Genomic DNA, 14,121 nt, shown 5'->3' with positions numbered 1-14,121 from the left:
TAAGACTCTGTGCTCCCAATGCAGGGGGACCAGGTTTGATCCCTGGTCAGGGAACTAGATCCCGCATGCATGTCGTAACTAAGAGCCCGCATGCCGCAACTAAAGATCCCACATGCGGCAGTGAAGATTCTGTGTGCCGCAACTAAGACCCGGTATGGTCAAATCAAACAAACAAACAAACTATAGTAACCATGCTATACATTACATCCCCATGACTTAATTATTTTATATGGAAATTTATACCTTATGACTCCCTTCACCCATTTCGCCAACCCCTATCCCTAGCCTCTGGCAACCACCAATTGTTCTCTGTATCTATGAGCTCATGTTTTTTGTTTTTTGGTTTTTTTAGATTTCACCTATAAGTGAGGTCCTACAGTATTTGTCTTTCTCTGTCTGACTTATTTCACTTAGCATAATACTCTCAAGGACCATTCATCTTGTCACAAATGGCAAGATTTCATTCTTTTTTAAGGCTAAATAATATTCCATTGTCTATATACACCACATCTTCCTTATCCATTCATCCATCAGTAATCACTTAGGTTGTTTCCATGTCTTGACTATGGTAAATAATACTGCAATGAGCATGGGGGTGCATATATCTTTTTGAGTTACTTTCGTTTTCTTCAGGTTAATAGCCCAAAGTGGAATTGCTGGACAAATGGCAGTTCCATTTTTAATTTTCTGAGGGATCTCCATACTGTTTTCCAGTGGTTGCACCAATTTCCATTCCCACAAACAATGCACAAGAGTTTCCTTTTCTCCACATCCTCTCCAGCACTAAGTTCTTGTTGTCTTGATAATAGCTATTCTAACAGGTGTGAGGTGATATATAATTGTGGTTTTGATTTGCATTTCCCTGATGATTAGTGATACTGAACACCTCTCCATGTATCTGTTGGCCATCTATATGCCTAATCTGGAAAAATGTCTATTCACATCCTCTGCCAGGTTTTTAATCAGATTGTTTGTTCTTTTGCTATTGAGTTGTATGAGTTCTTTATATATTACGGATATTAGCCTCTTATCAGATATATGATTTGCAAATATTTTCTCCAATTAAGTAGGTTACCTTTTCATTTTAATGGTTTTCTTTGCTGTGCAGAAGCTTTTTAGTTTGATGGAGTCCCACCTGTATATTTTTACTTTTGTCGCCTTTGCTTTAGTGTCAAATCCAAAAAATCATCACCAAGACTGATATGAAGAAGCTTACTGCCTATGTTTTCTTCTAGGAGTTTTATGATTTCAGGTCTTACATTCAAGTCTTTAATCCATTCTGGGTTTATTTTTGTATATGTTGTAAGATAGTGGTGCAATTTCATTCCTTTGCCTGTGGCTGTCCAGTTTTTCCAACACCAATATTGAAGAGACTATCCTTTTCCCATTGTATATTCTCCGCTCCTTTGTCCTAAACTAATTGACCATATATGTGGCAGTTTATTTCTGGGCTCTCTATTCTTTTCCATTGATCTATGTGTCTGTTTTCATGCCAATACCATACTGATTACTATAGCTTTATATTATAGTCTGAAATCAGGGAGTGTGATGTCCCCAGTTTTGTTCTTCTTTCTCAAGACTGCTTGGGTTATTCAGGGTATTTTGTGGTTTCATACAAATTTAAGGATTATTCTATTTCTGTGAAAAATGCCAATGGAATATTTGATGGGATTGCACTAAATCTGTAGATTGCTTTCAGTAGTGTGGACATTTTAACAATATTAATTCTTCTAACCCATGACCATGGAATACCTTCCATTTGTCTTCAATTCCTTTCATTAATGTCTTAATAATTTTATGGTGATCTTTTTTTCCTTTCAGCAAAGAAAGAAAAGGTGTTGCCCCATGGTCTTCTCATTTGCATTGTTTCCAATAAATATGCATCATCGTTATCTTTTTCCATCTAAATAATATGCCTTTTTTTGGGGGGTACTGTTTTTAAGATTTTTCTCTTTATTACTAATTGCAAACAATTTGATTACAAATGTACCTTATTGTAGTTTTTGTCGTGTTTTTGTGCTTGAGGTTGGTTAAACTTTGGGGATCTCTGGGTTTAGAGTTTTCATCAAATTTGGAAAAATTTCAGCCATTAATTCTTTAAATATTTTTACTGTACTACTTGCTCTCTCTTACAGAGACTCCATTACTCCAACATTAGGACTCTTGAAGTTGGCCCAAAGTTGACTGATACTCTGTTCATGTTTTATAGTCTTTTTTTCCTCTGCTTCATTTTGGTTGTTTCCATGTATTCACAATCACTAATCTGTTCCTCTACAATGTCTACCCTGCTAGTTAATCCCATCCACCCATCCCATTTTTCATCCTGGACATTGTAGTTTTCGCCTCTAAAAGTGTGAGTTAAGTATATTATAATATCTTCCATCCTCTATTTAATATGTTCAATTTTTACTATAAATTCTTGTATATATGAAACACAGTTATAAAAACTGTCTTAATGTCCATTTTCATTAATTCATCTGTTTCAATTCCAGGTCAGTTTTGATTGATTGGTTTTTCTCCTCATTATGGGTTGTATTTTCCTGCTTCTTTGCTATATCTGGTAATTTTTAATTGGATACCAGACATTGTAAATTTTTACCTTGCTAGGTACTGGATTTTTTTGTATTCATATAAATATCCTTGAGTTTTGTTCTAGGTTGTGGCTATCAGGAACGAGCTTGATCCTTTCTGGTTTTGTTTTTAAATTTTTAGCATCGTTAATCTAGTCAATTTTCTCCACTCTTGAGACAAAACACTTCTGAATACTCCTTCTAATCAACCACCAATTATGCTGTCTATCATCCTCACTGGTAGGAACAGCACCATTCCCAGATGTAAAGCCTTTGTCAATATTTATAACATTGAAGTTGTACATAACCTACAAACCCAGTAATTCATTTGTGGAGAAACAGTTGCAATGTATATTAGAAGACAAGTAAAAGCATATTCATTGCAGCATTATTTAAAATGCTGGAAAAGTTAAAGCTTCCTAAATGCCTATCAGTAATGAATAGATTTATCAATGGTAATAAACTGACAGGACAGAATAATATGTAGTAGTTTAAATCAATGAATTAGAGCTATATGTATCAATGTGGAAAGATCCAAAAAACAAAATAGAGGTTAAAAGAAAAAAGCAAGTTGCTAAATGAAAACTACAGTAGAATACCATTTACATTTAGTTTTTAAAAACACCAAGTACAACACTGTTAACTTTACATATAGTAAAATTTCAGGCATTAGATGGGATGCCTTGGCAAGAAACAGCTTCACAATTTCAATGGCTTAACAAAAGGGTTTTTTTTTTTTCCTTGTTGCTTTTCATGCTGCATATCCCATGCTGAAAGGAAGGAAGGAAGGAAGGAAGAAAGGAAGGAGGCTTTGCTCATTATAGTCACTCTGGGACTATGTTTAAAGAGGTTCTACAACCTTCCTCAATCACTTTAGCAAGTGGACGGGTGAGCAGTGAATCACATGCTAGCTCTGAAATCTTCCACGTGGGGGGGGATACACGCCATTTCCACTGCACTTCATTCATCGAAAAGCAAATCACATGTCCATTGGTAACTTCAAGGAGGCACAAGGAAGCACTGTCTTACCTCATGACCAGAAGAAAAAGAAAAAAAATCTGTGAACAGCTCTAATGATTACCACAATCATTAGAGGGAGAGAGGGAATGGAATCAGAGAGGGGGTAGGAACTTGATTTCATCTTTAACTATAATGTCTTTTTTACAATTTTTTTATAAGTCAGAAAAAATAAATGCAGAATTCCTGACCATACCATCAGAGGTATTCATTCAGTAGTACTACATTAGCGCTCTAGCATCTATATAATATCTTTAAAGACAAAAAAAACCTTAAAAAAACTTTTTAAATTGAAGTATAATTGACATATAACATTATATTAGTTTCAAGTGTACAATGTAATGATTTTTTTTTGTTGGCCAAGCCACATGACATGTGGGATTTTAGTTCCCCGAACAGGGATTGAACCCACACCCCCTGCAGTGGAAGCATGGAGTCTTAACCACTGGACTGCTGGGGAAGTCTCCCATAATGATTTGATATTTTTATATATTGTGAAATAGTCACCACAGTAATTCTAGTTAACATCTGCCACCATACATAGTTAAAACTTTTTTTCTTGGGATGAGAACTTTCAAGATCTACTCTCTCAGCAACTTTCAAATATGCAACACAGTATTATTAACTGTGACAAACAGTCACCATCCTTATATATTACATCCCCAGTACTTCTTTATTTTATAACTGGAAGTTTGTACTCTTTGACTTCCTTCACCCATTTCATCCACCCTTACAAAAAACATTTTAAAAGCATAAAATACTTCAATAAAACATTTGCTAATTTGGGAGTCAGTATATATATAATGGTTATATCATCCTCCATACATTTCCTTATTTTTTTAGCATCTCAAAGAGATGTTTTTCACATATCATATGTACACAAAGAAAATAATCTAGTTTAGGCTTTTAATCTCACAGATATAAAACTAATGTGCAGAAAAATTAAACGATTTTCCCAATTTGTATAACTAAAGGTCAAATCACATAATTTACTAAGTCCAGTAATATATTATTAAAACTGAAGGATACTTAACATATAAAAAACACTCATTAAAATGTTACAACATATAACATTAGAACATTCATTATAAAAATTCATAAAGCTGTAGTAATATTATATTATTTATTTATATTTTAAAAAACCAATGCAAATTCATTTTTTTGCCTAATTGTTTATTGAGGTATAGTTGATTTACAATATTATATTAGTTTCTGGTGTACATTATAGTGATTCAAATGTTTATAGATTATAAACAGGTCTATCCATGTGTTGCAAAAGGCAAAATTTCATTCTTTTTTTTATGGCTGAGTGGTATTCCATTGTATATATGTACCACTTCTTCTTTATCCATTCATCTGTTGATGGACACTTAGGTTGCTTCTATATCTTGGCTATTGTAAATAGCTGCTATGAACATTGGGGTGTGCATGTATCTTTTTGAATTAGTGTTTTCACTTTCTTTAGATATTTACTCAGGAATGGAGTGGAGTTGCTGATCATATGGTAGTTCTATTTTTAGTTTTATGAGGAACCTCCGTACTATTTTCCATAGTTGCTGCACCAATTTACATTCTCATCAATAGTGCACAAGAGTCCCTTTCTCCACATTCTTGACAACATTTGTTATTTGTGCTCTTTTTGATAATAGTCATACTGACAAGTGTGAGGTGATATTTCATTGTGGGTTTGATTTGTAGTTCTCTGATGATTAGTGATGTTGAGCATCTTTTCACGGGGCTTGATGGCCACCTGTATGTCTCCCTTGTAAAAATGTCTATTCAGGTCTTCTGCCCATTTTAGTTGGGTTATTTGGTCTTTTGACATTGAGCTGTATGAGTTGTTCATATATTTTGAATATTAATCACTTATCAGTCATATCCTTTGCAAATATTTTCTCCCATTCAGTAGGTTGTCTTTTCATTTTGTCAGTGGTTTCCTCCTCTATGCAAAAGCTTTTAAGTTTAATTAGGTCCCATTTGTTTATTTTTGCTTTTGTTTCCTTTGCTTTAGGAGGGATATCCAAAAATATATTGCTACAATTTATGTCAAAGAGTGTTCTGCCTATGTTTTCTGCTAGGATTTTATGGTTTGCTGTCTTACATTTAGGTCTTTAATCCATTTTGAGTTTAGTTTTGTGTATGGTATGAGAAAATGTTCTAATTTCATTCTTTTACAAGAGCTGTCCAGTTTTCTCAGCATCATTTCTTGAACAGACTGTCTTTCCCCCATTGCATATTCTTGCCTCCTTTGTCTTGGATTAATTGACCATAAATGTCTGGGCTTACTTCTGGGGTTTCTATTCTGTTCCACTGATCTATGTTTTTGTGCCAGTACCATACTGTTTTGATTACTGTAGCTTTGTAGTATAGTCTGAAGTCAGGGCGCATGATACCTCCAGATCTGTTCTTCTTTCTCAAGATTGCTTTGGCTATTTGGGGTCTTTTGAGTTTTCATACAAATTTTAGAATTATTTGTTCTACTTCGGTGACTAATCCTATTGGTACTTTGATATGATGGCATTAGACATGTAGATTGCCTTGGGTAGTATGGTCATTTTAGCAATATTACTTCTTCCAATTCATGAGCACTGTATATCTTTCCATCTATTTGCGTCATCTTCAATTTCTTTCATCAGTGTCTTAGAGTTTTCTGAGTACAGAGTAAATCTCCTTAGATTTATTCCTAGGTTTGTTTTTTTTGTTTGTTTTTGGTTTTTTGATGTTATGGTAAATGGACCGTTTTCTTAATTTCTGATAGTTCATTGTTAGTGTATAGAAATGCAACATATTTCAGTATATTAATGTTGTATTTTGCAACTGTACTGAATTCATTGATGAATTTTTGGTGGCATCTTTAGAATTTTCTATGTGTACTGTGTGTCACCTGCAAACAGTGACAGTTTTACTTTTCCCTTTCCAATTTGGATTTCTTTTATTTCTTTTTATTGTACGACTGCTGTGGCTAGGACATTCAGTTCTATGTTGGATAAAAGTGGCGAGAGTGGGCATCCTTGTCTTGGTCCTGTTCTTAGAGGAAATGTTTTCAGCTTTTCACCATCAAGTATGATGTTAGCTATGGGCTTATCATATGGCCTTTATTATTTTGAGGTTTGTTCCCTCTGTACCTATTTTGTTGAGAATTTTAATCATAAATCGATGTTGAATTTTGTCAAAAGCTTTTTCTGCATATATTGAGATGGTCATGATTTTTTTTTTTTTTTTTTTTTTTTTAGTTATTTCTGAGATATACATTTTAAAGTAATAACTAGGATTATTACTTATAACATTATACCAGAACATATAAGATTTTTAGACGTTTCCTGTAATGTCTGAAACATTTATATTAACATATTTCCATACATATTTCCATACAAATACAAATATAAGATTTTTAGAAATTTCATGTAATGTCTGAAACATTTATATTAACATATTTCCATACATATTTCCATACAAATACAAATATAAGATTTTTAGAAATTTCATGTAATGTCTGAAACATTTATATTAACATATTTCCATACATATTTCCATACAAATACAAATATAAGATTTTTAGAAATTTCATGTAATGTCTGAAACATTTATATTAACATATTTCCATACATATTTCCATACAAATACAAATATAAGATTTTTAGAAATTTCATGTAATGTCTGAAACATTTATATTAACATATTTCCATACATATTTCCATACAAATACAAATATAAGATTTTTAGAAATTTCATGTAATGTCTGAAACATTTATATTAACATATTTCCATACAAATAACCCAATGAAAGTTTAGTATTAGTTGTTTTGTTTGTTTTTTTATACTGCAGGTTCTTATTAGGCATCAGTTTTATACACATCAGTGTATACATGTCAATCCCAATCGCCCAATTCAGCACATCGAGATGGTCATGATTTTTATTCTTCAACTTGTTAATATAGTTTATCATATTGATTGATTTGCAGATATTGAACTATCCTTGCATCCCTGGGATAAGCCCTGCTTGATCATGGTGTATGATCCTTTCAACATATTATTGATTTCAGTTTGCTGATATTTTGTTGAGGATTTTTGCATCTATGTTCATCAGTGATATTGTCCTGTACTTTTCTTTTTTTGTGGTGTGTTTGGTTTTGTTATCAGGGTGATGCTGGCCTTGTAGAATGAGTTCAGAAGTATTCCTTCCTGTGCAATTTTTTAGAATAGTTTGAGAAGGATAGGTGTTAACTCTTCTCTAAATGTTTAGTACACATCTGGTGCTGTGAACACATCTGGTGCTGGACTTTTGTTTGCTGGGAGTTTTTTGTTACTGACTCAATTTCAATGCTCTGGTAATTGGTCTGTTCATATTTTCTATTTCTTCCTGATTCAAACTTGGGAGACTGTGTATTTCTAGGAATTTGTCCATTTCTTCTGGATTGTCCATTCTATTGGCATATAGTTGTTCACAGTAATCTCTTATGATCCTTTGTTATTTCTGTGGTGTTAGTTGTAACTTCTTTGCCATTTCTGATTTTATTGATCTGGGCCCTCTCTTTTTCTTGATGAATCTGGCTAAAGGTTTATCAATTTTGTTTACCTTTTCAAAGAAACAGCTCTTAGTTTCATTGATCATTTCTATTGTTTTCCTAGTCTCTCTATTTCATTTATTTCTGTTCTGATCTTTATGATTTCTCTACTTGTGCTACCTCTAGGTTTTGTTTGTTCTTCTTTTTCTAGTTCATTTAGGTGTAAGGTTAGGTTGTTCAAGAGTTTTCTTGTTCCCTGAGGTAGGCTTGCATCTCAGTAAACCTTCCTCTTAGAATTGCTCTTGCTGCATCCCATAGATTTGGATCATTGTGTTTTCATTTGTCTTCAGGAGTTTTTTAATTTCTTTTTTGACTTCTTCAATGATACAATGGTTGTTCGGCAGCATTTTGTTTAGCCTCCACATATGTGTTTATGTTTTTTTCAATTTTTTGCTTGCAGTTGATTTCTAGTCTCATAGTGTTGTGGTTGGAAAAGATGCTTGATATGATTTCAGTTTTCTTAAATTTACTGAGACTTATTTTTGGCCTAGCATGTGCTCTGTCCTGGAGCATGTTCCATGTGTACTTGAAAAGAATGTGTATTTTGCTGTTTGGGGATGAAATGTTCTATATATATCTATTAAGTCCATTTTGTCTAAAGCGTTGTTTAAGACCAGTGGTTCCTTATTGATTTTCTGTCTGGATGATCTGTCCAATGATGTAAGTGAGGGGTTAAAGTCCCCTAAGTACTATTGTGTTACTGTAAATTTCTCCCTTTATGTCTGTTAATATTTGCTTTATTACTGCTATATTTTCTTCTTGGACTGATCTCTTGATCATTATGTAATGTCCTTCTTTGTCTCTTGTTACAGTCTTTGACTTAAAGTCTACTTTGTCTGATATAAGTATTGCTACTCCAGCTGTTTTTTGATTTCCATTTACATGGAATACCTTTTTCCATCCCCTCACTTTAAGTCTGTGTGTGTGTCTTTAGAACTGAAGTGAATCTCTTGTAGGCAGCATATGTATAGTTCTTACTTTTGTATCCATTCACAAGTTCTATGTCTTTTGATTGGAACATTTAGTCCATTTACATTTAAAGTAATTATTGATAGGTATGTACTTATTGCCATTTTGTTAATTGTTTGGGGATTGTTTTTGTAGTTACATTTTTTTAAAATTATTTATTTATTTATTTATTTATGGCTGTGTTGGGTCTTCGTTTCTGTGCGAGGGCTTTCTGCAGTTGCGGCCAGCAGGGGCCACTCTTCATCGCGGTGTGCGGGCCTCTCACTATCGCGGCCTCTCCTGTTGCGGAGCACAGGCTCCAGATGCGAAGGCTCAGTAGTTGTGGCTTACGGGCCTAGTTGCTCCGCAGCACGTGGGATCTTCCCAGACCAGGGCTCGAACCCGTGTCCCCTGCATTGGCAGGCAGATTCTCAACCACTGCGCCACCAGGGAAGCCCTGTAGTTACTTTTTTGTTCCTCTCTTCTTTTGTTCTCTTCCCTTGTGATTTGATGACTATCTTTAGTGTTATGTTTAGGTTTCTTTCTCTTTCTTTTGTGTATATCTATTACAGAATTTCGGTTTGTGCCTACCATGAGGTTTTTATGTATAAATCTATTATTATTTTAATTTGCTGTTTTCTTAATTTCAAACGCATTTTAAAAACCCTGCATTTTACTCCCCTCCCCACCACTTACTGTTATTGACATCATATTTTACATCTTTTGGTTTTGTGTGTCCCTTAACTACACATTTCAGATATAAATGATTTTACTACTTTTGTCTTTTAACCTTCCTATTAGCTTTGTACATGGTTGATTTACTATCTTTACTGTATATTTGCCTTTACCAATGAGCTTTTTCCTTTTGCAATTTTCATGTTTCTAGTTGTGCCTTTTCTTTTTTGCTTTATTAAAGAAGTCCCTTTAACATTTCTTGTAAAACCGATTTGGTGGTGCTGAGCTCTTTTAGCTTTTGTTTGTGTGTAAAACTTTCAATCTCTCCATCAAATCTGAATGAAAGCCTTACTGAGTATTCTTGGTTGTAGGTTTTTCACCGCTTTCAATATATCATGCCACTCCCTTCTTGCCTTCAGAGTTTCTGCTGAAAAGTCAGCTGAAAGCCTTATGGGGGTTCCCTTCTAAGTAACTTGTTGCTTTTCCCTTGCTGCTTTTTTTATTCTCTTTAACTTTTGCCATTTTAATTACAAAGTGTCTTGGTGTAGTCCTCTTTGAGTTGATCCTGTTTGGGACTGTCTGTGCTTCCTGTACCTGGATGTTTGTTTCCTTCCCCAAGTTAGGGAAGTTTTTCAGCTATTGTGTCTTCAAATATGTTCTCTGCCCCTTTCTCTCTCCTCCTTCTGGGACCCCTAAAATGTGAATGTTAGTATGCGTGATGTTGTCTCTGAGGTATTTTAAACTGTTCTCATTTCTTTTTATTCTTTTTTCTGTTAAGCTTCAGTACTTTCTCCTATTCTGTCTTCCAGCTCACTGATTCATTCCTCTGTATCATTTAATCTATTTTTGATTCCTTCTGGTGTATTTTTCATTTCAGTTATTGTATTCTTCATCTGTTTGGTTCTTCTTTATACTTTCTAACTCTTTCTTAAAAACATCTAACTTCTCACTCTGTTTATCCTTTCTTCTCCTGAGTTCTTTGATCATCTTTACAATCACTACCTTGACTATTTCTCAGGTAGACTGCCTATCTCCTCTTCACTTCTTCTGGAATTTTATCTGTTCCTTCGTTTGGAACATGCTCTTTGGTCACCTCACTTTGCCTAATTTGCTGTTTCTTTTTCTATATATCTGGTAGGTTGGTTACATTTCCTGGCCTTGAAGAAGTGGCCTTTTGTAGGAGACGTCCTATGCATGCCAGCAGTGCACTCCTTTCTGGTCACCAGAGCTATATGCTCTAGGGATGCCCCCTATGTGGGCTGCATGGGTCCTTCTGTTGTGGTGGGCTGACTACTGTGGGAAGTCTGGGAGGCGTGGCTACCTGGTCCAGTTGGTTGCCAGGCCCTGCCTTGTGAGGAGGTTGCTGACGGTTGGTTAGTGGGACCATGTCACAAGCTGAGGAGCTGGCTCTCTCATGGGCAGAGATGAGTTCTGGGAGGGGGTGGTCACAGGACCAGGGTTCCTGATCTAGTTTTGGTCTGCTGGTGGATGGGGCTGCTTCCTGACATGGCTCTCTGTGGGTTATGGGGTGTCCCAAAGCTGGTGTTGTCCCACTGGCTAGATCCTGGGGCAACTGGCTAAGGAGTCCAAGGCATCTTGCAGCTGATGTTGGCCTGCTGGTGGGCAGGGCTGGGGCCCAGGGTGTCCCAGGGCTAGTACCAGCTCACTAGTAGGCAAAGCTAGGCCCCAGGTTTTCCAGCTGCAGGGCCCTGGGGGGTCCCAAAGCTGGTGTCAGCCCACTGGTGGGTGGTGCTGGATCCTGGGTGCTGAGGGGCCCAAGGTGTCCCAGACCTGGTGTTGGCCTGCTGGTGGGCAGGACCAGGGCCTGAGGGCGCCTGGGGCTGGTATTGTCCTGCTGTTCTGTTGGTTAGATTCTGACAGGGCAGGCTGCAGTGCTGTGGTGGTCCTGAGGCTGGTGTCTGCCCACTGGTGGGAAGGGTTGGGGTCCCCGGGATCCCAGGGCTAGTACCCGCCCACCAGGAGGTAAAGCTGGGTTCTGGGGCTTGGTTGGCTAACTGGTAGGCAGAGTTGTGTCCTGGGGTCTCTGGCTGCAGGGTCCGGGGTCCCAGAGCAGGTGTCCGACTGCTGGTGGGTGGGGCTGGGTACCAGGATCTCCAACTGCAGGGCCCTGGGTGTCCTTGAGCTGGTTTTAGCCCACTGGTATGTGGGGCCGGTTCCCAACACAGTTGGCTGCAGAGTCCTAGGTGTCCTAAAGCTTGTGAGATTTCCTGGTACGTGGGGCTGGTTTCTGGGGAAGCTGGCTGAGGGGCCCAAGATGTCTCAGAGCTGGTGCTGGCCTGCTGGTGAGGGGGCTGGGTCCTGCCATGGCAGGCTGCAGGGCTGTGGTGGTCTTGGGGCTTGGGTCTGCCCACTGGTGTATATGGCTGGAGCCCAGGATGTCCTGGGGCTGGTGTCTGCCCATTGGTGTGTGAGGCTGGTTGAGAGGCTAGAGCCAGCCTGCTGGTGGGCAGGGCCAGAGCCCAGGGGGTCTTGGGGCTGGTACCTGCCCACTGGTGGCTGGAGCTGGGTCGTGTGGTCTCTGGATGCAGGGCCCTGGGGGTCCCAGGGCTAGTGCCTATGCACTGGTATGTGGAACTGGGTCCTGGCCCCTCTGGTTGCTATGGGCTCAAGGGGTCTTAAGGCAGCCTGGCCACTGGTGAGTGGGGCAGTGTTCCCATCCTGTTAGTTGCTTGGCCTGATGCATCCCAGCACTGACCCAGCAGGGCCAGGTCAGGCACTAATAACCTAGAGGGAGGATTCCAAATGGTGCTTACCAGCACCAGCGTCCATGTGGTAGAATGGGCTCCCCAAAATGGCTGCCACCAATATTATATGAATTTACGTGATTAAAATTTAGAATAATATTACCTTCAGAAAATAAATTAAGTAACATGTATATAATTTAATGGCTAAGAATTTCAGAGATTAGCTTAAGAATAAAAAGATACTTAGCTTTTTTGCTCTATAACGACAACCTGCAGAATTAAAATCAGACGCTTAGAACAGAAATCTTACCTGTTCGCTTATTTCTGTCCACATAACAATACTTTAACTCATAGTCTTGTAATAAATCATGAACTTCCTGAAAGAGACAAAACATGAACTCAATAAACACACGAATGCAGTTAGTGGATGATCCAGCCACAGCAGCCAACCACCATTACCATCACCATCCCCCATGTAAAAAAATCTTCCATGGATCTCCATCACTTATTTAAATTAAAGGCATTCAGGCCCACCAGATATGGTACCAACCTACCTCTGCAAATACATCTCCCAAGATATCCCTACACATGCCCATACTCCTGCTCAGATGAACACTCATTCTCTCATGAGTATACCATGCACAATCCTCATTCTGAATTATGTTGATACCTTGATCTAGCATGGGGCAAACATACCACTACAGCTCCCAAACTTCATCTAGAATCACATGCTTCCTTTGAAATCCCAGCTCAAATGTTCTTCCATGAAGGTTTTTCCAATTCTTTTCCACAGAACATCACCTCTCCCACCTCTATGCTAACAATGGTCATACTTTATTTATGCCTCTCTTACAGAAATAATATTAAACGTTTCTACTTGTGTACTACATACTGAGTTTTTAACAAGTATTACACCTGTAGATGGTAATACCAGCATGTAGAAGAAATAAATATAAATTAAAACCTAATTTAGAGATCCCTGGGTATGAAAACAAGTAATAACCACCAAGGTATGGTATGTAGTCCAATTTATTTCCCCTTGGCTCCCCAAGATGTTTAAACTGGCTTTCTTGTTTGTTCAGTTTCTATTACTAATCCAGTCTGAACTTTTAAATTGTGATATCGTAACTTCCATCCACCTGGGAAAACAGAGTATATTTCCTCTGTATTTCTCCAATCCTTTCTGTTAAACTGATAATACTTGAGTACAAGAACTATATATATATATTTTTTTAAACTATTGCTTTTTTTTTTTTTTTTTTTTTATGGCTGTGTTGGGTCTTTGTTTCTGTGCGAGGGCTTTCTCTAGTTGCGGCAAGCGGGGGCCACTCTTCATCGCGGTGCGTGGGCCTCTCACTATCGCAGCCTCTCTTGTTGCGGAGCACAGGCTCCAGACGCGCAGGCTCAGTAATTGTGGCTCACGGGCCTAGTTGCTCCGCGGCATGTGGGATCTTCCCAGACCAGGGCTCGAACCCGTGTCCCCTGCATTGGCAGGCAGATTCTCAACCACTGCGCCACCAGGGAAGCCCAAGAACTATATTTTATTTATCTGTATATTATATATATTGCTTTGATTATACTAGGCACTCACATAAACATTAAAGTGAATATAATTTATTTTGTCATTGACTTGATATTAAG

General features: G+C 37.6%; 1 protein-coding gene across 4 annotated transcripts in view; it reads right to left on the bottom strand.

Moving 5' to 3' along the window:
- The window catches only part of RAVER2 (ribonucleoprotein, PTB binding 2), a 115,424-nt gene that overhangs the window by 81,630 nt on the left and 19,673 nt on the right, over positions 1 to 14,121 (bottom strand). For all 4 annotated transcript variants that reach the window (XM_057527398.1, XM_057527394.1, XM_057527407.1 and 1 more), the window contains exon 2: positions 12,791 to 12,857. In XM_057527398.1, coding sequence (XP_057383381.1) covers positions 12,791 to 12,857 — 67 coding nt within the window. The remainder of the gene's footprint in view (positions 1 to 12,790; positions 12,858 to 14,121) is intronic.

Source organism: Balaenoptera acutorostrata, chromosome 1 (assembly GCF_949987535.1).
Source record: "Balaenoptera acutorostrata chromosome 1, mBalAcu1.1, whole genome shotgun sequence".
Taxonomy (NCBI): domain Eukaryota; kingdom Metazoa; phylum Chordata; class Mammalia; order Artiodactyla; family Balaenopteridae; genus Balaenoptera; species Balaenoptera acutorostrata.
Note: the sequence above shows the minus strand (reverse complement) of the source record. Positions and strands in the feature narration are given on the sequence as shown.